This window comes from Ovis aries, chromosome 10 (assembly GCF_016772045.2).
Source record: "Ovis aries strain OAR_USU_Benz2616 breed Rambouillet chromosome 10, ARS-UI_Ramb_v3.0, whole genome shotgun sequence".
NCBI lineage: Eukaryota > Metazoa > Chordata > Mammalia > Artiodactyla > Bovidae > Ovis > Ovis aries.
This window is the reverse complement of record NC_056063.1, coordinates 72020917-72047697: the sequence shown is the minus strand read 5'-3', so window position 1 is coordinate 72047697 and position 26781 is coordinate 72020917. Positions and strand designations below refer to the sequence as shown.

General features: G+C 38.9%; 1 protein-coding gene across 6 annotated transcripts in view; it reads left to right on the top strand.

The window, feature by feature from the left end:
• LOC101109890 (ATP-binding cassette sub-family C member 4-like) overlaps positions 1 to 26781 on the top strand; it is a 247820-nt gene that overhangs the window by 209032 nt on the left and 12007 nt on the right. For 4 of the 6 annotated variants that reach the window (XM_060394638.1, XM_060394640.1, XM_042255010.2 and 1 more), the window contains 4 exons: positions 7581 to 7736; positions 15851 to 15940; positions 24644 to 24816; positions 25257 to 25362. In XM_060394638.1, the coding sequence (XP_060250621.1) occupies positions 7581 to 7736; positions 15851 to 15940; positions 24644 to 24816; positions 25257 to 25362 (525 nt within the window). The remainder of the gene's footprint in view (positions 1 to 7580; positions 7737 to 15850; positions 15941 to 24643; positions 24817 to 25256; positions 25363 to 26781) is intronic. The other 2 variants (XM_060394639.1, XM_042255009.2) reach the window with 1 other exon arrangement.

Below are 26781 nucleotides of genomic sequence, written 5' to 3'. Positions count from 1 at the left end.
CTCAGCCCTGTCTGGACCTGGAGTCAAAGACAGCCCAGTGCAGCAGTGTATGTGTGGCTGTTTCACCACCTGATGGGATAAAAAATGAGTCTTGCTTCCCCAAGCAGGGCATGAGGTCTGTTTGGCCTGTTCCCCAGGCATCATGTATCCCACTTAGCTGCAGGTTTCTCTCTCAATCTGGCTGTGGGTACTGGTTCTTTCTGCTGACAGCAGGTCCACCTGACCTCAGGTACCCTCTTTTCTCCTGTTCACATATACACTTTTGTCCATGTCATGCTTTAACTCTCTGACTGTAAATTCTCTATGGTAGGCCTGTTTCTTTAACTGCAACTACATCTCTCCCCACTCTGTGTTCTGGCTACACAGAGGGACATGATAAGGTGTCACGCCATCCAGGTGATAAAGAGTCCCATCAGCAGATGGAAAAGAGGCCAAAAGACGTGGATTTGGGTCCCATCCTGCTATTTATGGGCTCTGATATTTCAGACAGACTAAGTCATCTAAGCCTCAATCTTTTCTTGTGCAAGATGGAAGTGATATGATGTAAACTGTAGGGTTGATGTACAACTTAAACAACATAAGACATGTAAAGCACCCAGAGTAAATGCTTGGACAAAATGGTCATCATTTTCATAGGGTGTAAAATGACCATAACCACTTGCATTGCAGAAATGTTGTCTGTCCCATGAAAATGAGCTACTGGCCATTTGAAATTGTATTTATGGGTATAGGATCCATCTGCTGTGTCTGTCTCTGTATGATTTATCTTATACCTAAATAATATGGTAATAGATTTTCCATAAATTTCCCTGGCCTGAGTTAAAAATCTCATCTCCCAGTGGAAGTTTCTTTGTCTCAGGACACCACAAGTAATACAAATAAGAAAAAGTTACATCCAATACAGATCCTGATGTCAATGTATACAGTCTAGTTGAAGAAACAAGAAAATAGCTATATTAACTTTGTAAGCTAGAAGGAGGTCACGATTTTTATAGACGTTTATATAAAATGACATAACATCAGCTAGAGTTGGAGCAAGCCCACATGAGGGGACAGGGAGAGCATTTTCAAGGAATTAGGCATGTGAGACAGACTTAGTGGTGTGTGGTTAGGGTTTCAGCAGGTGGAAATGCATGTGAAAGGCATTCCAGGAGGTGAGACCAGCATAAGCAAAAGCATGATGCCCTGATCCAGTGAATGAAGACCTGGACACCAGCAAAGCCCTCAGGAAAAGGAACTACCAAGGGTGTAACACACATTTTTACATTTAACCCTCACAATTAACAAGTGATGCCAAGGAAGCTGACTCATGTACATGAAGTGTGAGAAGACAGTTTTGTAGAAGAGACATCCTGGGGTGTAGTGTTGGATGCTGAGCTGGCATTCGGGAGTTTAATCTGAGAAGTTGAGAGCACATGGACCAGAGTGGGCAGGTACAGGAGGTAGGGAGTCAGGAGCTGTTTTGCCTCCAGTAAAACATCGTGAGAAAATGATGCCACTTTTTGGAATCAAATTGATGTAGATTAAAACAAAGCTATAACACCTGGATTTGTGAATGTGCAGGGAACTGGGCGGGAGTAAGAAATGGTATCATACTTCTGGAGGGTGGGTTAGCAGCTTAACAGCTTCCTCTGAAAATGTTCATACTTTGTTGTTGTTGTTCAGTCACCTAGTTGTGTCTGACTCTTCACAACGCCATGGACGGACACATACCAGGCTTCTCTGTCTCTCACCATCTCCTGGAGTTTGCCCAAGTTCATGCTCATTGTATCAGTGATGCCATCCAGCCATCTCATCCTGTTGTCACCTTCCCCTCCTGCCTTCAGTCTTTCCCAGCATTAGCGTCTTTTCTAATGAATTGGTTCTTTGTGTCAGGTAGCCAAAGTATTGGAGCTTTGCATCAGTTCTTCCAATGAATATTCAGGACTGATTTCCTTTAGGATTGACTTGTTTGATCTCCTTGCTATCCAAGGGATTCATACTTGCTGTCCAAGGGGTTCATACTTGCTGTCCAAGGGGTTCATACTTGACTCTCAGCAGTTCCAAATCTGAGAATTTATGTGAAGGAAATGCTTAAGGTTTTTTGCAAAGATTTAGCTTCAGGGATATTTAACACAGTTATTTATAGTAGCTAACTATTTGACACTGCCTAAATATCCAGCAGTAGAGGATTTGTTAAATAAATGATCACATGACTGTAATATTATGAAAGCAGTAAAATAAATATTTTTATGAAATAATGAAAACTCATATAACAGTATGTTCACATTAATCTCATTTTGCTTAAATATGTGAACTGTGTCTTTGAGAACACATACCAAGAAAATACAGAAACATCAAAAAGAACACATACAGCAGCTTAGAAAGTAAAAATATAATTTTAAGAATTTTTTTTCAGAGTGCTGGGCTATAGCTAGCATTTATTTATTTATTTATTTTAAATTCATTTGCACTGGTCATGATTAAGGAGTTTAATTTATTTTTTAAACACTGTGATCCTGGGAAAGAAGAAATGAGAATAAAGTAAGGAAGATGGATGAAGGAGTTGTTTTATGTGGGGCATTGGGTGTTGAATATGTTGACTTTGATGTGTGAAGGGAGATCTGAAAGCAAGTGTCTAATAAGTTGTGTCATCATCAGAGACCAACCTGGTTGGAAAAACAGAAAGGGGCCATTGCAAAGCCAATAACAGAAGATTTTCTTCAGGAGTCTTTATAATTTTATTTATTTATTAATTTTTGGCTGTGCGGGGTCTTTGTTGCTGCTCGGGCTTTTCTCTAGTTGCCACATGTGAGCTTCTCATTGTGGTGTCTTCTCTTGTTAAGAGCATGGGCTATAGGGTGCAAGGTCTTCAATAGTTGTGGCATGTTGGCTCAACAGTTGTGGTTCCCGGGTTCTAGAGTGCAGGCTTAATAGTTGTGGTGCACAGGCTTAGTTGTTTCACAGCATGTGGGATTCTCCTGGATTAGGGATTGAACCCATGTCTCCTGCATTGGCAGGCAGCTTTTTTACCACTGAGCCACCAGGGAAGCCCCCAAGTGTCTTTAGATTGAAGAACGTAAGGTTACTGATACTGGTGACTCTCTCCATGGGCAATTGGTAAAACCCTTTGGTTACTCAGAAAAGACATTCAGACTATAGCTTTGAAGACTGAACTCTGGAATAATCAGAGTCAGGTTTTATTTGAGTTTTTTCTTTTTTGGGGAGTCTGGGGCCATGCAGGATGTGCGATCTTAGTTCCCTGACCAGGGATCGAGTCCATGCCTCCTGCAGTGGAAGCACAGAATGTTAACCACTGGAATGAATGCCAGGGAGGTCCCCTGGTTTTTTAGTTCTCTTCACTGGAGACTGGAACTCACAGTCCTGTGGTCATGAGCAGTCCTCGGTGCCCTAACATATCTCAGTCTATTTGCCTAAACTTTACAGATATTCCTGTTTGCACAGATGGGTCAGTTACAGTGGAGCTGATAACACGGGAACATATACACATTCTCACAGATCAGTCCTCACCTGTGTCCTGATGTGTGTTGATTTCTGTGTGAGAACACACAGAAATAGAGGCACACCTGTTTAACTGTGCTTCACAGATAATACTTAAAAAAGAATTGGACATTTATGGCAATGCTTTGTCAGGCAAGAACAATGGCACCATTTTTCCTATAGCATTTGCTCACTTCATGTCTCTGTCACATTTTGATAATTTTTGTAATATTTCAAACCATTTTGTTATTATTATATTTATTATTCTAATCTGTGATCAGTGGTTTTTAATGTTACCCTATAAATGCTCAGATGGTTAGCATTCTTTTAGCAATAAAGTATGGGAAATTAAGGTATCTACTATTACCTTATATAATGCTATTGTACTTCATTAGACTACAATATAGTATAAACATAACTTTTATTTGCACAGAGAAACAAAAAATTCGTATAACTTGCTTTATTTTGATATTCACATTGTTGAGGTGGTCTGGAGCCAAATACAAAATATCTTTGAGGCCTGTTTGTACACAGAACAGATGAGCCACATATATACACACTACGACCTGCCTGCATGAAGAGAATGGCACATCTATATTATATGAATTAGAGTTTAACATGAGGTATAAAACATCCTGAGAAGCCTGTATGCAGATCAAGAAGCAACAGTTAGAACTGGATATGGAACAATGGACTGGTTCAAAATTGGGAAAGGAGTACTTCAAGGCTGTATATTGTTACTCTGCTTTTTCAACTTACATGCAGAGTACAGCATGCGAAATGCTGGGCTGGATGAAGCTTAAGCTGGAATCAAGATTGCCAGGAGAAATATCAGTAACCTCAGATATGCAGATGATATCACCCAAATGGCAGAAAGCAAACAGGAACTAAAGAACCTCTTGATGAAGGTAAAAGAGGAGAGTGAAAAAAGCTGGCTTAAAACTCAACATGCAAAAAGCTATGATCATTGCCTCTGGTTCTATCACTTCATGGCAAATAGATGGGTAAACAATGGAAACAGTGATAGACTTTATTTTCTTATGCTCTAAATCACTGTGGATGATGACTGCAGCTGTGAAGTTAGAAGACGCTTGTTCCTTAGAAGGAAAGGTATGACAAACCTAGACAACAAATTAAAAAGCAGAGACATTATTTTGCCAACAGAGGTCCATCTAGTCAAAGCTATAGTTTTTCCAGTAGTCATGTATGGATGTAAGTGTTGGGTTATAAACAAGGTTGGGTACTGAAGAACTGATGCTTTTGAACTGTTGTGCTGGAGAAGGCTCTTGAGAGTCCCTCAGACAGCAAGGAGATCAAACCAGGCAATCCTAAAGGAAGTCAACCCTGAATAATCATTGGAAGAACTGATGCCGAAGCTGAAGCTCCAATACTTTGGCCACCTGATGTGAAGAACCATTTCACTGGAAAAGACCCTGATGCTGGGAATGATTAAAGACAGAAAGAGAACGGGATGACAGAGGATGAGATGATTGGGTGGCATCACCAATTCAATGGACATGAATTTGAGCAAGCTCCAGGAGATAGTGAAGGACAGGGAAACCTGGCATGCTGCAGTCCATGGAGTCGCAAATAGTCAGACATAACTGAGTGACTGAACAACAATAAAATGTCTTATAGTCATTGTATTATCTTTATAAGATAATAAAATTATACTCTATTGGTGTTTGATGCATGATACTGGATGCTTGGGGCTGGTGCACTGAGACGACCCAGAGGGATGGTATGAGGAGGGAGGAGGGAGGGGAGTTCAGGATGGGGAACACGTGTATACCTGTGGTGGATTCATGTTGATGTATGGCGAAACCAATACAATATTGTAAAGTAATTAACCTCCAAATAAAATAAATAAATTTATATTAAAAAAGATAATAAAATTAGGTAAACCCATTTTTCTTATGTTTAATCTCTATAAAGATAAATTCATTTTTGAAATGCCATGATTGATTTGACAGACTAAGATTTGAGACTTTAGAAGCATTCAAATCAGAAAACATGAAATCTTCCAAGCATTCTGATTATATTGCTCAGAAAGATTTAGTAGTTCTTTTTTTAAGGCCATGAGTTTTAAAACTTTACTGATTTACAAATGATCCAAACATATCTTACACTATCATCAATTCCAGATTTTAAATAGAGATGAAATCATCTCTCAGAAAGCTTCCTTTAGAGAATTTGCAGTTAGGCTTCCCTGGTGGCTCAGATGGTAAAGAATCTGCCTGCAGTGTAGGAGACCTGGGATTCATCCCTGGGTCAGGAAGATCCCTTGGAGTAGGAAATGGTAACCCACTCCAGTACTCTTGCCTGGAGAATTCCATGGACAGAGGAGCCTGATAGTCTACAGTCCATATGGTCACAAAGAGTTGGACACAAGTGATTGACTAATACTTTCTTTCACTTAAAAAATTCATTGGTAAAAACGGCCAGTTTCTGCATATATATTTGAATGCAGTTTTATTCCACACCAGCATTTTACGTGGGAGAAGGAAATGGCAACCCACTCCAGTATTCTTGCCTGTAGAATCCCATGGACAGAGGAGCCTGGCAGGCGATAGTCTATGGGGTCGCAAGAGTTGGACACGACTCAGCGACTAAACCACCAGCCACCAGCATTTTACCTACGTTGTACTGATTCTTTAATCTTACTGTTAGTGCATTTACTTTCTCTCTGCTTTGGTTTTAGTAAATAGACTGACACCTGACATGTGTCTTTCCAAGGTTCAGTTGTAAGTATTAATGTATTGATAAAATCCCTTTTGAGCTGCTCTGATGAAAGGTCCCATGTAAATAGCAAACATTTTTTGTATCATTGTTGATCTCATTATGGAAATTTTGTTTACTGGCCTCTTTCAAGACTGAGACCTTCATTTTATATTTGAAGATGTTTCCTTTCAAGATAGAATATAATTAAGATATTTAATATCAGGAAGTGATTTCATTTTTCTACCAAAGAATAATTCTTCTTAAATAAATAACACAGAAAGTGAGCATTTGTTTGTGTATAACACTCTGACTTGACTTGTAGACATCTCTGTAAAATTACCCATGTAATACTCAAGGTCAAATTATCCAGGGAGTAGAAATAAAACTAATTTAAAAGCTGACTTCTTACGGACCACTTAGGAGACTACTAGTTTTTCACTGCAGGCAGATTATTTTTTAGGTCTTCTTCCTTTACTTATGAATGTTAGTTACACACACACACACACACACACACACACACACACTGCATACACATATGTGTCTCCCCCTTTAACATACCACATAATGATCAGTTCAGTCACTCAGTCGTGTCCGACTCTTTGAGACCCCATGGACTGTAGCACTCCAGGCCTCCCTGTCCATCACCAACTCCCAAAGTTTACTCAAACTCATGTCCATTGAGTCAGTGATGCCATCCAACCATCTTATCCTCTGTTGTCCCCTTCTGATCCTTATATGATAATTATAGAAAACAAACAATTTTCAGAATATTAAACATTTATTCAGGGAAATCTGAATAAAATTGCCTGACATTTTTAGAAGGCATGAAAATCACTATAGTTCATGTTGTGTATTCTTGGGATGATGGTAATCTCAATCAGGGACATTTGTGAATTTCTGTCATTTTTGGTTGCCACAATTTGGGGGTTTCATCTGGTGTCTAGTGGGTTCATGGCTACTGTTAATCATCCTACAATATACAGGACAAGCCCCCAACCCTCAACAATGAATTACCTGGTCCACAATGCCAGCAGGGCCATACTTGAGAAGCTTATGAAGTTGCTCAGTCATGTCTGACTCTTTGTGACCCCATGGACTGTAGCCTGCCAGCCTCCTCTGTCCATGGGATTCACCAGGCAAGAATACTGAAGTGGGTTGCCATGTCCTTCTCCAGGGGATCTTCCTGACCCAGGGATTGAACCTGGGTCTTCTGCACTGCAGCCAGACACTTTACTGTTTGAGCCACCAGGGAAGTCCTGGGAAACTTATAGACTACTCTTTATATATAATAGAACTTTAAAAATTCATCTTCAACAGTCAAGGTTCTCCTGGGTTTTGTGTATCCTGTCAATCCTTCACCCCTCTGGCTCTCTTTACAGTATGGCATCGCGGGAAGAACAGGAGCTGGAAAAAGTTCCCTCATTGCTGCCCTTTTTCGATTGTCAGAACCTGAAGGTGGCATTTATATTGATGGAATCTTGACAACTGGCATTGGACTGCATGATTTAAGGAAGAAAATGTCAGTTGCACTTCAGGTATGCACAGCAGAGCATTCTCACATGTTCTTTTTATAAGGTATCTAAGTTTAAGTGTTTTTAATTTGATTTTTTTTTTCAAATTAAGTGAATGAGTTGATCCTTTTTTTTCCCAATAGAGCATCTTTTTAGCAGCAGGTATTTTCAACAGATACTTTCATAAGATACCAGGTTTTGTGTTTTTGTTCATTTGTTAGTTTTGTGTGTATGTGATTTAATAACTTACTGAGATAGATTTCTTGACTCAGACTTCCTCAGTTTCCACAATTTTATTCACTGATAATCACATAATTCTGAGAACAGAAGGATAAATGGTTTGTTTATTGCTGGAGAGGTTCCTATAGGGAAACATGAATTTTATTAATAAATGTCTTCATTCAGTTAAGTTCAGTCACTCAGTCGTGTCCAACTCTTTGCGACCCCATTAATCGCAGCACGCCAGGCCTCCCTGTCCTTCACCAACTCCTGGAGATCACTCAGACTCACATCCATCGAGTCTGTGATGCCATCGAGCCGTCTCATCCTCGGTCGTCCCCTTCTCCTCCTGTCCCCAATCCCTCCCAGCATCAGAGTCTTTTCCAATGAGTCAACTCTTCACATGAGGTGGCCAAAGTAGTGGAGTTTCAGCTTTAGCATCATTCCTTCCAAAGAAATCCCAGGGTTTATCTCCTTCAGAATGGACTGGTTGGATCTCCTTGCAGTCCAGGGGACTCTCAAGAGTCTTCTCCAACACCACAGTCCAAATGCATCCATTTTTCGGCGCTCAGCCTTCTTCACAGTCCAACTCTCACATCCATACATGACCACAGGAAAAACCATAGCCTTGACTAGACGGACCTTAGTTGGCAAAGTAATGTCTCTGCTTTTGAATATGCTATCTAGGTTGGTCATAACTTTTCTTCCAAGCAGTAAGCGTCTTTTAATTTCATGGCTGCAGTCACCATCTGCAGTCACTTTGGAGCCCCCCAAAATAAAGTCTGACCCTGTTTCCACTGTTTTCCCATCTATTTCCCATGAAGTGATGGGACCAGATGCCATGATCTTCGTCTTCTGAATGTTGAGCTTTAAGCCAACTTTTTCACTCTCCTCTTTCACTTTCATCAAGAGGCTTTTTTAGCTCCTCATCACTTTCTGCCATAAGGGTGGTGTCATCTGCATATCTGAGGTTATTGACATTTCTCCCAGCAATCTTGATTCCAGCTTGTATTTCTTCCAGTCCAGCGTTTCTCATGATGTACTCTGCATATAAGTTAAATAAGCAGGGTGACAATATGCAGCCTTGACGTACTCCTTTTCCTATTTGGAACCAGTCTGTTGTTCCATATCCGGTTCTAACTGTTGCTTCCTGACCTGCATACAGATTTCTTAAGAGGCAGGTCAGGTGGTCTGGTATTCCCATCTTTTTCAGAATTTTCCACAGTTTATTGTGATCCACACAGTCAAAGGCTTTGGCATGGTCAATAAAGCAAAGTAGATGTTTTTCTGGAACTCTCTTGCTTTTTCCATGATCCAGCGGATGTTGGCAATTTGATCTCTGGTTCCTCTGCCTTTTCTAGAACCAGCTTGAACATCAGGGAGTTCACAGTTCATGTATTGCTGGAGTCTGGCTTGGAGAATTTTGAGCATTACTTTACTAGCATGTGAGATGAGTGCAATTGTGCGGTAGTTTGAGCATTCTTTGGCATTGCCTTTCTTTGGACTTGGAATGAAAACTGACCTTTTCCAGTCCTGTGGCCACTGCTGAGTTTTCCAAAGTTTCTAGCATGTTGAGTGCAGCACTTTCACAGCATCATCTTTCAGGATTTGAAACAGCTCAACTGGAATTCCATCACCTCCACTAGCTTTGTTCATAGTGATGCTTTCTAAGGCCCACTTGACTTCACATTCCAAGATGTCTGGCTCTAGATTAGTGATCACATCATTATGATTATCTGGGTCGTGAAGATCATTTTTGTACAGTTCTTCTGTGTATTCTTGCCACCTCTTGTTAATATCTTCTGCTTCTGTTAGGTCCATACCATTTCTGTCCTTTATTGAGCCCATCTTTGCATGAAATGTTCCCTTGGTATCTCTAATTTTCTTGAAGAGCTCTCTAGTCTTTCCCATTCTGTTCTTTTCCTCTATTTCTTTGCATTGATCACTGAAGAAGGCTTTCTTATCTCTTCTTGCTATTCTTTGGAACTCTGCATTCAGATGCTTATATCTTTGCTTTTCTCCTTTGCTTTTTGCCTCTCTTCTTTTCACAGCTATTTTTAAGGCCTCCCCAGACAGCCATTTTGCTTTTTTGCATTTCTTTTCCATGGGGATGGTCTTGATCCTTGTCTCCTGTACAATGTCATGAACCTTATTCCATAGTTCATCAGGCACTCTATCTATCAGATCTAGACCCTTAAATCTGTTTCTCACTTCCACTGTATAATCATAAGGAATTTGATTTAGGTCATATCTGAATGGTCTAGTGGTTTTCCCTACTTTCTTCAGTTTAAGTCTGAATTTGGTAATAAGGAGTTCATGATCTGAGCCACAGTCAGCTCCTCATCTTGTCTTACAGATGTAATTTTGTTGTGGGAAACCAGGACATCTTTTAAAAAGTGATTATCTCCTTGCAGAACTTTCCATGAAATTGTGGGGCTTTGAGAATTATAGGATATACAGATGCTTTGGGGAGACTTTGACAATTTGGAGGCAATACAGAATAGTGAGGAAGAGTAGGGGACTCAGAATTCTGTCTCTGTGCCTTGGTTTTCTCTGTCTTACAAGGCAGATAACAGTATCACCCCCTCAATCTGTTGTGAGGATAAAATAGGTCAATGAGTATGAAGCGTTTCATGTAGACCCATATGTGCCTGCTGTGATGGTGGAGTGTTGAGTTGGCCATCTCTTCCTAGGCTCTGATTCTGTTTTCTTTTCTTCTTCATAAAGCAGTATAACTTTCAGGGAGAGTTTTGGAGACTGGATTATATGCATGGTAGACACTCCTGTCATTCCTGTGGTTCATTCACTCAACATAATTCTGTGACATTTACTGAGAAATTACTATCCTCCAGGTATAGAGCCAAGGGGAACATAGGCCCTGTGTCCTCGTCTATCATCCTGCCCTCTGCTTTGACAGACTTGCTGATTAAAAAAAAAATCGAGTTTTTATTTATATACTTAGTAATCATCTGCCTATCAAAGGAAGCTCAGAAAAATATCCTCTTGAGATGAGAAACAGAGAGGAGATGAGACAGAATGAGCCAGGCTGATGGGCTTCCTGGAATGTGGGTGCAGTGTGTCTTGAAATACCTGTTTATCAGGAAGCATGTACAACATGGCACCCAAAGGAAGGCGAATGTGGAGTTGGGTGCAGCTGTTGCTACTTACCCGTGACCTCGAAAATACTTGGAATTACTCTAAGGAATTTTTAAACCAAGATACTCTTTTCAGACTCTAGTGAAATGCCACCTCACACCCCTTAAGATGTCTGCTATCAAAGAAAAGAGAGAGAAAAAAAGAAAATGACAAGTGTTGGCAAGGGTGTAGAGAAATTAGAACCCTTGTTCATTGCTGATAGAAATGTGAAATAGTGCAACCACTATGGAAATCAACTTGTTGGTTGCTCTGAAAAGTTAATGATGGAATTATCATATGACCTAGCAATTCTACTTTATAGTATAAACCCAAAAGAATTGGAAGAAAGGTCTTGAAGAGATACTGGAACATGCATGTTATAGCAGTATTATTCTCAACAGCAAAAAGGTGGAGGCGCCCAAGTGTCCATTGACAGATGAATCGACAAACAAAATGTGGTGCGCATACATACAGTAGAATATTACTCAGCCTTAATAAAGAGGAAAATGCTGACACATGCTACAGCACAGATGAGCCTTGAAAAAAATTAAGCTAAGTGAAATAAGTCATTTACAAAGGACAAATACTGTATGATTCTACTAACAGGAGTTACCTAGAGTAGTAAATTCATGGATACAGGATATAGAATGGTGGGTACCAGGAGTGGCCAGGAGAGGGGAATTGTTTAATGGGTACAGAGTTTCAGTTCTTCAAGAAGAAAGGAGATCTGCAGCTGGATGATGGTGATGGCTGTACAACAATGTGAAAGTATTTAACACCACTGAACTGTGCACTTAAAGCGGTTAATCTAGAAAATTTATGTGAATTTTATCACAATTTAAAATTTTTTTCCCAAAAGTATCCCTTTCAGGAAAAATGGATAGTCCCCATATTTAAAGATTTCCTGTGGCTATTAGATTTATGACTTGTGGTTACAGTAGAAAATAAATGATCTTAGATTCCCAAGTTTTATGTTTTGATGGTACTCATCTCTGAAATGGCCATGTATTAGTAGAAATAAAGGGCATGTCTATAAAGTCCTTTCATATCTTTGGATACAAACTTTAGAAACATGCCCTGTATTCTTTTTAATGTTTCTTAATAGGAAGAAGTTGTATGCTTGTGTACATAAAATAACTCTGTAAATAAATAACATTAGATGATTCTTGGCTCTGCCAATAATGTTTGGAAGCACATCTGAGCAAAGACTAAACATACCTTGACATCAGCATGTTTTAGTCCTGTTCTGTTGGTTTCCATCCTTCCTTTGAGCATGTTCTAGGTACTCTCTCCAGAGAGCTTGTTTACAAAATAGTGCTAGCTTTGTATCCATGAAGATTCCACTTTATATGCCTTTGTCTCCAAGGTGCAGTGTTGGTTGATTAAAGAGAAATAATCTGGAGAGAGCTTGGAATGTGTAAAGATTCCCAGGAAGCCATTCAGGAGGCAGACAGGGCTAGAATGTTTGAGAGTGTAGACCAGGTGTCAGTGACCCGCAGTTTATTCCTGCTCTTCCTTGTCAACTGTGGGGTCTTGATAATGTCACTTGGCTGACAAGCTTCAACATCCTCATTCTTAAACCCAGTCTGGAAATCATTGCCCCCCAATCATTTGTTGTGAAGATGTAACTTAGTGAGATAATGTTTGTTTCCATCTCTCATTCTTAGGAGTGCTCAGTCATCACGAACTGTTATTATTCATAAGAATCAGGACACTGGCCTTTTGGGCACTATTTCTACTTAAGTAAAAGAGTAACACCTTCTGAAATGACCTTACTCTTTAATTTCTATTTATGTGTTCATGGTCTTTGGTGATTTTCTTTATATTTATTGTCTAATAATAAAAACTAAATTGTTTACATAAATATGAATAGTAAAGCCAAGAAACAGAAAATAAAAGCAAGCAAACAAACAAACAAAAAAAACACAACAGGAATTTTTGGGAAAGACATAACAGAGAACTGTATATGATGTTTTCCGCCAAGAGCAAGAAATCAGACTAAATTTTTTTTTTTATTTTGACTTCTGGCTTTCCTCCCACTAGCTTCTTTCCTGACTATCACCTTGTACAAACTCTTTCTTTCCAATCCCCCACCAAGACCTCTAGCCTTTTTCTCAGCCCTCCCCACACTCTTGACTATCTTCTTTCTCTCTTTGAGGACAGGGCCTGTATCTCTCATTTCTGTTTAAGGGACTCAAGAATCTTCTCCAACACCACAATTCAAAAGCATTAATTCTGCAGCTGTATTGTACTCATTATATATTTCCCCAATTTTTCCTACCATCCCACTTGAAAGGACTCCCCAAACCATAGCAAGAGTGAATAAGTATAGAACAAAGCCAGAAGATACTACTATTGCTCTGTCCCTCATTTGGAAATATCAATTTAGAAATGGGTTTATGCACTTGCATGTCATGGGCTAATATGTTTCAGGAGAAGATACTCAAAATTTTATCCCTCCCCAACCAAGAGACCTTTGTCTTTACAGTGTCTTGCTAGCTGCAGAGGTGGAGAAATTCTGTTAGTTTGGTTACTAGAATTTACTTGTCTAAGTGCAAATCTTATATTCCTCTCCCCTCCAAATGAGTAGGAAGCACTGATGCTTGTGTCTCAACACCCCAGTGTAGGGAACTTAGGAAGCTGAGAGCAGACTTTGTGGAGGGTGAGTCCAGTGCTGTTTCTTTGAGTTGCCTCTCTTAGCTGAGGCAGGCCCACACCATCTTCCCTGGATCCCTGGTCCCTGTGATCCTGGAAGCAGCAGAGAGCTTCCATGGTGGTCTCTCTTCCTCCCAGGCTCATCCCTGACACTGCTGACCCTGCATGAACAGGTCAGAACTGGGCGAGATGTGATAGTAACAAGGACCTGGGTAGGAGCAGAGACAGGGGACTGGGGACATAGACCATCAGTCCTGGGGGGAACTTTTAAAGTTGAATATGGTGTTCTTAAGAAGGTACTCCTCAATTTCTGTTCAAAATATCAGGAAAGCAAAAATGAAAGTTATTTTTAAATAATTTCCTTAAACACAACAGGTAGCTGAAGTATATGTGTTCTTTATGCTCAGGATCTGAAGTAGTTAAATATGTCCCCCAGAAAGACCACCGGTTGAAATTATATGCAGGAGTAGCTTGCTTACTTGAAGGAACCTAGAAAATGGAGGGAAGGAGGAAGAATATTGGGGACCAGCCTCCCCTCGCCTGAGCTATGTCACTTGTGTAAACCTCAGGAAGACATGCAGAAGATACCTGCATATGGGAATCTTAAGGTTGATAATTACAAACAGTAACAAGTTTTTATAAAAATCTGAAGTAGAATGATGATTATTCCCCTGACAAGGAAAGCTTACCATTGTTTAGATGGTTGTTTAGTCTTTGATCCTAAATTCAAGTTTTGAGGGAGACCTTAAACTTGGGTCTTGAGTTTTTTTAGTTCAATTCAGTACTCATTCTGAAATATTGTATGACTAGTGATTTTGAGTGCTTTGGAGGCATATGGGTCACTTAATCAACTTTGTGTGAATAAATCTCCCTTTATAATATCTTTTTAATTATGGATTTGCTCAGAGATATCTCTTTTTTGGTGGCACACCCTGAGTTTTCTTTTCTCTCTCACCAGACTTAAAACTGAGACCATATTAAAGGAAGGTTTGGAAGGCTTCCTGAGTATAATTCTTCCTCATGATTAGGGGAAAGAAATATCTGTCTTCATCTTTCCTCTCAGGCTTTTGTGAAGTGAGGAGGAAGTGGTGATTCGAAGCAGTTCCAGGCACTTGTGGAAGAGTCAGGTCTCCTCTTGTTCCCACACGAGTGCATTCCCTTGTCCTGCCCTCTTCACTGAAATGAGCTTATTGGGCTCTTCACTGCTGCCCATATTCTTATGATCTGGCTTACTAGAGCCTTCCAGAAGAAAATGTAAATGGCCTACATGAGCTTTTGTACAGGATTCTCTCTTGAAGCTAAGAGGACGCATATATTTCCAGAGTAATTTACTTATGGCTCCTCCTGAAGCAGATGAATAGGAAGAATGATTTGAAGTATCATGACTCAGGTCACGGTGGGTTTCAGGTCCTCCTGGCCTTGCAGTTAGTAACGAGGTTCTGTGAGGCAGGTCTTCCTGACACACAGATGAGAGAACGTGGGGACCAGCTGATGCCAAAATCAGAGATGATCTCTCCATGGACAGAGGTGCTGCAGACCCCAGGAGCTGACGTTCCCCTTACGCATGTGGGGATGTTCATTTCACACATGTGGAGAGATTCCAGATCCTAGAAGACAGTCTGACCAATGGGGAAAATAGCCTAGTTTATTCTTCAGTGCTAATGTGTAAATATTTAATGGTTTGCTTTGAGGCATAAACCTCTACTAATCATGCTGTTTGTATTTCCCAGTCACACCAGCATTGACAGTTAATTTATGTAGATCCTGATGTTAAGTTTCTCGTGTAATTATTTCCTCAGTTTATGTGAGTGTTTAAGCAGATATTTATTGCCAGGGTAGTATTAAAAAAAAATCAAATCTTCCTTTGTCTTCAGTTTTTTCCTTAAGATGAAAACACTTTCAACACTTTCTTCTGTTAGTGTTCAGTAGTCCAGAAGATATTTTATAGCACACTATGTACAATGGAAAATTATTTTAGAAATACTGTTTTGTAAACATACATTTGCAACTTTATTATAAATAATTAATGAATTTAGATGTTTTTGCATTTTAATTTTGACATTGTGTACACATTGGAATAAAACGAAAAAAGGTTTAGGTAATAACATTCACTATTTTGGGGTATTTAGGAACCTGCTTTATTCACTGGAACAATGAGGAAAAATCTGGATCCCTTTAATGAGCATATGGATAACGAACTGTGGAATGCCTTAGAAGAGGTAATTTATTAATAGTAACTTGTTAGCATCAGTATCTGTGTGTTTACATTTAGAGCATTGCAGATAATTAAGGGGAGCATATCAGTTTCACTGACTTCATTTACCTCCTAGGAAAACACCGATGACATGGCTGTACTTAAAAATGTGTGTATTACTTAGGAATATATCTACCTAAAGAAAGAAAAGACCTATATATAGAAAACTATAAAACATTGGTGAAAGAAATCAAAGAAGACACTAATAGATGGGGAAATATACTGTGTTCATGGATTGGAAGAATCAATATAGTGAAAATGAGTATACTACCCAAAGCAATCTACAGATTCAATGCAATCCCTATCAAGCTACCAACAAACGGTATTTTTCACAGAGCTAGAACAAATAATTTCACAATTTGTATGGAAATACAAAAAACCTTGAATAGCCAAAGCAATCTTGAGAAAGAAGAATGGAACTGGAGGAATCAACCTGCTTGACTTCGGGCTCTACTACAAAGCCACAGTCATCAAGACAGTATGGTACTGGCACAAAGACAGAAATATAGATCAATGGAACAAAATAGAAAGCCCAGAGATAAATCTATGCACATATGGACACCTTATCTTTGACAAAGGAGGCAAGAATATACAATGGAGTAAAGACAATCTCCTTAACAAGTGGTGCTGGGAAAACTGGTCAACCACTTGTAAAAGAATGAAACTAGTGTTTGGCTACTGCTTCTGTTTGAAATGATGCTGTGTTTTGGTTGTGGCCCAAAGCTTTGAAGTGCTACTTGGCATCTCCTTTCTTTCATGAAGCTCTTAACCATTCAGACATGATGGAGTTGGTTAAATGCTACTTAGGTTGAGTCCTGCTTGCCTCTCTTCAGTCATCTTTGTATGAATCCAATGGTTGGTTTTTGTTTATTTTTTTAAACGGTTTTTAGCTGATGTTCATGAAGAGCAGTACCTAGAACTATGCCAATAAAGAAAGGAAATCCTATCTAAGAAGGTGCATTTCTGTACCAGAGCTGTGTCATAACCATCCTTTGGGCCCTCTGCTGGAAAAGTAGAATCAAGTCTCAAATAATGCCTTTTTAATTATATCCTCTAGCATTCTAGATGTAGGACAGTACTGTATCATACCTCTGTGAATGTAAAATATCTTGTACCTGCTCTATGATATGTAGTAGTGACCGTGCTTTATCAGATCTGTTTTTAATGACGTTATTCTAGAATGTTTTCTTTCCAGATGATGATTGAGAAATGTAATTAAAAAAAAATGGTGCCAGGTACCACAACAGTAACAGAACTTTGCTGTTTTCTGAGGTTTTGTTTTTTTACTTGTTTTTTTTTTTAATGGAGTGTGCTGGATGTCTCTATAATTTTGTTCAGATGACTGCAGAACTTGGAAAAGCTGTTGCTGCTATTGATGCATAACATACTGCTATTGGTCTTTTTATATAAATAAATAAATCTATATATATATACATAAAAAAAAAGAATGAAACTATATCACTTTCTAACACCATACACAAAAATAAACTCAAAATGGATCAAAAGATCTAAACGTAAGACCAGAAACTATAAAATTCCTAGAGGAGAACATAGGCAAAAAACTCTCTGACATAAATCACAGCAGGATCCTCTATGACCCACCTCCCAGAATATTGGAAATAAAAACAAAAATAAACAAATGGGACCCAATTAAAATTAAAAGCTTCTGCACAACAAAGGAAACTATAAGCAAGGTGAAAATATAGCCTTCAGAATGGGAGAAAATAATTGCAAATGAAGCAACTGACAAAGAATTAATTTCAAAAATATACAAACAACTTATGCAGCTCAGTTCCAAAAAAATAAATGACCTAATCAAAAAATGGGCCAAAGAACTAAACAGACATTTCTCCAAAGAAGACATGCAGATGGCTAACAAACACATGAAAAGATGTTCAACATCACTTATTATCAGAGAATTGCAAATGAAAACCACAATGAGGTACCATTTCACGCCAGTCAGAATGACTGCTATCCAAAAGTCAACAAGCAATAAACGCTGGAGAAGGTGTGGAGAAAAGGAAACCCTCTTCTAGTGTTGGTGGGAATGCAAACTAGTACGGCCACTATGGAGAACAGTGTGGAGAGTCCTTAAAAAACTGGAAATAGAACCGCCATATGATAGAGCAATCCCACTGCTGGGCATACACACCGAGGAAACCAGAATTGAAAGAGACACATGTACCCCAATGTTTACTGCAGCACTGTTTATAATAGCCAGGATGTGGAAGCAACCTTGATGTACATCAGCAGATGAATGGATAAGAAAGCTGTGGTACATATACACAATGGAGTATTACTCAGCCATTAAAAAGAACACATTTGAATCAGTTCTAATGAGGTGGATAAAAAGAGCCTATTATACAGTGAAGTAAGCCAGAAAGAAAAACACCAATACAGTATACTAATGCATATATATGGAAGTTAGAAAGATGGTATCGATAACCCTGTATGCGAGACAGCAAAAGAGACACAGATGTATAGAACAGTCTTTTGGACTCTGTGGGAGAGGGCGAGGGTGGGATGATTTGGGAGAATGGCACTGAAACATGTATAATATCATATGTGAAATGAATCACCAGTCCAGGTTCGATGCATGATACAGGATGCTCGGGGCTGGTGCACTGGGATGACCCTGAGGGATGGTATGGGGAGGGAGGAGGGAGGGGAGTTCAGGATGGGGAACATGTGTACACCCATGGTGGATTCATGTTGATGTATGGCAAAACCAATACACTATTGTAAAGTAATTAGCCTCCAATTAAAATAAATAAATTTATATTAAAAAAAGAAAAAAGTATATATTGATGATGATGAAGAATCAACAATATAATGTGACACGTCTTCATTTTATCTATTTCCCTAGAACCCTGAACAAATAGATATGTTATCTTTTCCTAGAGTACTCAATTAGATGTCAAAACTCTGGGATCAAATTCTATTAGTGACCTAGTGAATTAATTTGGAGAAGGCAATGGCACCTGACTCCAGTACTCTTGCTTGGAAAATCCCATGCATGGAGGAGCATGGTGGGCTGCAGTCCATGGGCTCACTAAGAGTCAGACTTGACTGAGTGACTTCACTTTCACTTTTCACTTTCATGCATTGGAGAAGGAAATGGCAACCCACTCCAGTGTTCTTGCCTGAAAAATCCCAGGGATGGCAGAGTCTGGTGGGCTGCCATCTATGGGGTCGCATAGAGTTGGACACGACTGAAGCGACTTAGCAGCAGTAGCAGCAGTGAATTAATTACTCCATTACACTCCAATATTCATTTTATTTTTCTGGTCTTCAGTTCAGTCGCTCAGTTGTGTCCGACTCTTTGCAACCCCATGAATCACAGAACTCCAGGCCTCCCTGTCCATCACCAACTCCCGCAGTTCACTCAGACTCACGTCCATCGAGTCAGTGATGCCATCCAGCCATCTCATCCTCTGTCGTCCCCTTCTCCTCCTGCCCTTAATCTCTCCCAGCATCAGAGTCTTTTCCAATGAGTCAACTCTTTGCATGAGGTGGCCAAAGTACTGGAGTTTCAGCTTCAGCATCATTCCCTCCAAAAGAAATCCCAGGGCTGATCTTCAGAATGGACTGGTTGGATCTCCTTGCAATCCAAGGGACTCTCAAGAATCTTCTCCAACACCACAGTTCAAAAGCATCAATTCCTCTGGTCTTAGGAAACATCTGTTAAGTGGAGACAATAGTAGTTTTTCCTTATTGACTAAAAAATATAAACAAGATCACACTAATAAAGTGTAGAAGTTCCATAGGAAAATGTTTATAAAGGTAAATTATATAGTAGGAATTGATAATGATTATTTATTGGTAATTATATCATTTTAATGCTCTAGCATTAATACAGATAACAGAACCCTGGAACATCTGCTCAGTTGTTATATGAATAGGTTCATTTCTAGAGAATTTTCTGTTATTTGTGTCATGTTTTCCCTTGCCCCACTTGTTTGAATTTCCTCACCCTTGCATGAAAAAAAATTTGACTATTAAGTTGCTGTCAGTTTGTATATTAATACAAACTATTTTGTGTATTTGCACTCTTTTTACGGATCAGTTCTACTGTTGGAAGAAACCCTAGACTTCTAAGCCATAGATAGACTTCTGTTTTCTCCTAGGACCTAGCTCAGTCTTTTGCTTTTAAAAAGTAAGAATGAGTATTCCTATGCATTAACAATGAAAGATCAGAAAGAGAAATCGAGAAAACAGTCTCATTTACCATTGCAACAAAAACAATAAAATACCTAGGAATAAACCTACTTAAGGAGGCAAAAGACTTGTACTCATAAAACCAGAAGGTACTGACAAAAGAAATCAAAGCTGATGCAAAACAGATGGAGGGATATACCATGTTCTTAGATTGGAAGAAACAATATTGTGAAAATGACTATACTACCCAAAGAATCTTCAGATTAAATACAATCCCCGTCAAATTACCAATGGCATTTTTCATAGAATTAGAGCCAAAAATTTTTCAGTTTTAATGGAAACACAGAAGACCCCAAGTTGCCAAAGCAGTTTTAAGAAAGAAAAATGAAGCTGGAGAAATTAGATTCCCTGACTTCAGAATATATTACCGAGTTGGCCAAAAATTTGTTACATAAGATTTTATGGAAAAACTTAAATGAACTTTTTGGCCAGTTCAATACAGATCTAGAGTAATCAAGATGGTGTGGCACTGGCACAAAAACAGAAATATAGATCAATGGAACAGGCTAGAGAGCCCAGAGATGAACTCACACACCGGTGGTCACCTATTCTGTGACAAACAAGGTGAGAATATATGATGGAGAAGAGGTTGTCTCTTTAGTAAATGGTGCTGGGAAAACTGGACAGCTATGTGTAAAAGAAGAAAATTAGAACACTCCCTAATACTTTATACAAAAATAAACTCAAAGTGGATTGAAAACCTAAATGTAAGACCAGATACTATAAGACTCTTAGAGGAAAACACAGGGAAAACACTCTACATGAATAACTACTAAATGTTTGACTGATCTTTTTATTTCAGAGAAGTGTGGCATATTTTTTAAAATCTTTTTTTGTTTGTTGTTACACAAATCCGTGAGATTGATTGTTCATGTTGGTTTGAATTGGTATGTTTGTCATTTAGTGTCACCCTTTCATGGAAGCTCTGAAATCTGTAATATACAGATGAGCCTTGACTGTAAGCAGGCAGATTTGGAGGTATGACCATTTCCAGTCAGTAATTCTGGTTTCGGAAGGATATCACCACCGAGTCTTTATACACCTACCCTGCTTTTCAGCAACATGTGGATTTTGTTTTCTTAAATTGAGTTGATTGCTTCACCTTCTCCTGCCTGAAAAGCAGTGCACCTCTGATTTCATTTAAGTCTGTGAGTCTTTTACAATCAAATTCTGCAAGAGAAGAGGTGTGTAGAGCATTTAACCATTAAATATAAAGAATGATAGGATGATCCACTACTCTTGAATTCATAGGACAAATGTAACGGTGAAATTGGGACACATCTTTAAAAAAATAACTGGAAGCACTGGTAAATTATTTTTTCTATTTGTTTCCCAGATTTAGACCTTTTTTTCACAGATTCTCAGATGGCATTACTCTAGAATTTTAGAATATATTTTTCCATGGACAGAGAAGTAATGTTAATCTAAATTACAGAAATACTGAAGTGGTAGATAACACTAAGATCTACTTCTATTTAAACTACATTTGGAACTTTCTATAAAAAGAAAGAAATGTGAGTTTATTTCACAAAGTGAAGTATGTGGTTTCCATCTGATGCTTCTGGAATTAACCCTGTTAACTTCAGTGATATCACTTAGAGAAATCATCCCATCATTGTGTTTCTCTAGGAATTGATTCCTTATGACTGTTTTAAATAAAAACTTATGAAATCGTTCATTGAAAAACATACAAATGTGATAAAGAAATAATTCATAGAGAATCTGGATAAAGGGATGATTTATCAGTCTAAGTTATTGTTGTTCAGTTGCTAAGTCACCTCTGACTCTATGTGACCCCATGGACTAAAGCATGCCAGGCTTCCCTGTCCCTCACCATCTCCTGGAGTTTGCCCAAGTTCATGTCCATTGAATAGATGATGTCATCCAGCCATCTCATCCTCCATCTCCCTCTTCGCCTTCTGCCTTCAATCTTTCACAGCATCAGGGTCTTTTCCAATGAGTTTACAGCAGGTGGCCAAAATATTGGAGCTTCAGCTTCAAAATCAGTCCTTCCAGAGAATATTCAGGGTTGATTTCCTTTAAGATTGACAAGTTTGATCCCTTGTTTTCCAAGGGACTCTCAATAGTGTTCTCCAGTACCACAGTTTAAAAGCATCAATTCTTCAGTGCTCTTTTATTGTCCAGCTCTCACATCTGTACATGACTGCTGGAAAGACCACAGGTTTGATTATATGGACCTTTGTCAGCAAAGTGATATCTTTGCTTTTTAATGCATTGTCTAGTTTTGTCATAGCTTTCCTGCCGAGAAGCAATCATCTTCTAACTTCAAGGCTACTGTCACCATCTGTACGGATTTTAGAGCCCAAGAAGAGGATTCTTTACCACTGAGCCACCAGGGAAGCCCACCTTCATCCAGCCAACAAATGTCTACTAAGAGCTTGTTAGGCAATGCTGCAGATTCTGGGGCTGTCACAGTCATCAAGAGACAAAATGTCTGTCCTTCTGGAGCTGAAATTTTCCTGGAGAAGTTGAAAATCAAGCAAATCATATGTAACAAAATGTACATATGTAACAAAATCTCAGTGCTGATACATGCAAAGGAGAAAAGTGAAGCAGAAGTTGAGAAGGGGTGAGCTGATAGCATTATTAATAATGGGCAATATATATTGGTCTGTTACAAATTCTGCATGTACTGACTCATTTAATGTTCTTAACAATGTTAGGAGGCACACACCTTTATAATTATGGTATTATAGTCTTAGAGTTTAGGAAGCTAAGATAGAGTAGGTTCGGGAACTTGCCCAGTTGGTACAGCCAGGCAAGACTTAATCCCCAGGCTGCCTGGCTTCACGTCTCCAATTTATTTTTGTTTGGCTTCAAAAAAAAAAAAGTCAACAAAAGAACCTAAAATGCCGTACTTTGGTGCAGTCTTCAAAATGACAGAATGATCTCGGTTCATTTTCAAGGGAAACCATTCAGTATCACAGTAATCCAGGTCTATGCACCACCCTAATCATAGAAAGCGAAGAGGAACTAAAGAACCTCTTGATCAAAGTGAAAGAGGGGTGTGAAATAGCTGGCTTAAAACTCAACATTCAAAAGACAGTTCTATACATCTGTGTCTCTTTTATATTAAAAAAAAAAACCCTCAACATTCAGGAAGCTAAGATCATGGCATCCTATCTCATCACTTCATTGCAATAGATGGGGAAATAGTGGAAACAATGACAGACATTATTTCCAAAATCATTGCAGACGGTGACTGCAGCCATGAAATTAAAAGATGCTTGCTCCTGGGAAGAGGAGCTATAACAAACCTAGACAGAATATTAAAAAGCTGAGACATGACTTTGCCTACAAAGTCCATGTAGTCAAACTTATAGTTTTCCCAGTAGTCATGTACCAATGTGAGAGTTGGACCACAAAGAAGGCTGAGCACTGAAGAACTGATACTTTAGAACTGTGGTTCTGTAGAAGATTGTTGAGAGTCCTTGGGGCAGCAAGGAGATCAAACCAGTCAATCCTAAGGGAGATCAACCCAAATTTTCTTTGGAAGGACTGATGATGAAGCTGAAGCTCCAATACTTTGGCAACCTGATGTGAAGAGATGACTCATTAGAAAAGATCCTGATGCTGGGGAAGATGGAAGGCATGTGAAGAAGGGTATGAAAGAGGACAAGATGGTTGGATGCCATCCCCAACTTAATGGATGTGAGTTTGAGCAAACTCCAAGCAATAGTGAAGGACTAGGAACACTGGTATGCTGCTGTCCATGGGGTTGCAAAGTGTTGGGCATGACTCAGTGACTGAACAACAACAACCTATATCCATATGCTGGGAGAAATAAGATGTTTTGTTTTCTTTTTTGTGCATTTTCATTCACAAACAATACATTTAAGACACTGAAGAAAATGCATTTGATTGGCTCAGTATTTGTAGGATTAAACTTGGGAAAGAACCATCATCAGAATGGGCTCCAGGAATACTAATGTATAAGTGGCAGTTTGCTATTGCTTCAACTTGCATATATTAAACTTTAGAAAATAGTAAAGGGCCAATAAGCTTATATCTTCAGAGAGCCAGATTTTCTGTAAAATTTTTGAAAGCTTTTCTCTAGTGTACCAATTCCTATGCAAAATGTACTTTGGGAAACTTGACTCAACCATAAAGATCCTTTTAACTTTTCTGTTTCAATCATATTGGGAGAAATAGCTTCACTATGAGAAACTTCCTTAACTAACCCCTGGGGGGCGGAGTTTCTGGTGGATGTCCTGTGGTGGGAAAGGGGGACACTGAGATCTTTTTGTACTGAGTTGACTACACCATCTTTCTCAGTGAACACTCATTGGAAGGGGCTCTCCCCATCACCTGGCTGTACATGTAAGATACGTAAGAAGTCCTGAAGATGTCAAAGCTCTAATGTCTAAGAGGCTTGTCTTAGACAAGTAGCAGTTTGCTTAGAAAAATGTCATTCTTTCTGTATCCACAGGTACAACTCAAAGAATCCATTGAAGGTCTTCCTGCTAAAATGAATACTGAATTAGCAGAATCTGGATTGAACTTGAGTGCTGGTCAGAAACAACTGGTGTGCCTTGCCAGGGCTCTTCTCAGGAAGAATCAGATATTGATTCTTGACAAAGCCACATCATATGTAGATCCAAGGTGTGGAGCTGAGCCCCAGGAAATCTTGAACTGACTTGTAAATGTGGTAAATGGAAAACATTTAGAGAATCTTCAAAATGTTTCTAAGTGCTCGCTTGGCCTCATGGATATCTGTTGATAATATTAATTCCAGAAAACAAAGGATAAAACCAAGACATGTTATATGGTGTTAATGTTGTTATGAGGCACCCTAAGAAAGCTGAATTCCTAAATCCAGCTCCTGATAGTTTCAAGCAATTTTGAGGGAAGACTAACTTTCCATCATTTTATTAAAAATAGTAAATTTCTAAGTAGACTTTTTATACTTAGTTTTTTAGGAATAAGACTATATGTTAAAGTATTGATTTTAAAAAACATTGTAAAAATATCATAGGATGTTTTTAAGTCTTAAGTCTGCTTTTCCTGTCTTTACTGAATTAAATCAACTTCTTTGTTTCTAGAACTGATAAGTTCATACAAAAAAGAATTCGTGAGAGATTTGCCCAGTGCACTGTGCTGACCATTTCACACAGGTTGAGCAACATTATTGACTGTGAATGGATACTGGTAAGACCCTCTCCATTTTAGTTGTTTCCATTTATGTTCAATTTTCAATGTATCCTTCTGTGTAAAATTTGATAGGAACCTCTATTAATTTTTCTCTTAGTTTCTTTTCTCATTCCTGGAAGTTACTCAAGTACTTATCTATACTTTTAGAATGCATTATTAAATAATATATCCAATAATCTTATATTTTCATATTAAAAGTTTATTTGAATTGTCTTTTTTATAATGGCCAACGATTAAAATATTCCAAACCCAAGTTTTAGCTCCATATTTTAGTGGGGTAGAACACAGTCATTTTCACTGTGTCATAGTTGTTTCAGCATTTTTGGATTCCCTTATAAAAAAATTAGCCTCTAGTTTAGACAGGAGGTTTATGGCTAAAGTTGTAGATTTTCTCAGGAGTCCATGAGAAGAAAAGGCCTAGTGAGAAAAACAGTATTTTAACTGAAAGGATTTAATATAAGGAATTTATTACATAGGGAATAGAGTGCTGGAAAACTGAAACACTGGGGTAACGATTTTAGAAAGCAGCTACCATATCCTAGGACGGAGCTCCAGACCTGAGATCTCAGAAAAGAGGCCCAAAGGAATTGATGCTCAGACCTCCAAGGAGAGGTCACTGCCCAGTTGCGGTCATATTTGTGATGGGGCAGGATGGGGCTGGTTCTCCAGGTGCTAATAGCCGGGAGCTGGAGTCAGGTCCCAGTGCTGAGGTGCCACTAGTAGCAGAATCAGGTAGAGCATTAGCGTTGTTTCCACCTTCAGTCTCCCTCTAGTGCCCCCTACTGGCAAAACCTAACAAAGGCCACCTGGCAAAAGGGTCTCTGAACTGTTGCAGTGACTTCTGCTTCACAGATGAGAGTTTGGAAAGAAAGGCCAATCAGGGATGAGAGACTAAATAAACAACCAGCGAGTCTCTTAACAATAGCTCTGTTCTGCACACATGGCAAGCTCCAGGCTTTGGTCTTTGGATATCTGTCTAGTATATTCCTTCCAGGTTTGGTTGGCTCTTTCTTCCTTAGTAATTTAATATTTCCTTCCTTAGCTTTATTTCCTTCCTGCATCTATTCCTTTTCTCTCTCTTTTTCATTTTTCTCTCTTTCTTTGTCCTTTTCCTCTGTTGCTTGCTCAGTTTCAATACATGTTAGGATGTGACTTTATAAAACAAGAAAAGCATTCCTCAAAGATAAACTTTGGCAGCAAATAATCTCAAGGAATGCAAGATACTTTGAGGTATTTTGATGGTCCATACAAAACAGGCAATAATCACTAATGAGTGGTCAGTAGTACCCACAGTTCTTTATGTCTGATGATAATAGAACTGTCTCTTTGGACTTGGGCAGTTCCTGGAATATCGCCTCCCACCCTACCTCACATGCATTGTCAGATGGGACATCAGTGGGGACACTGAGTAGATAC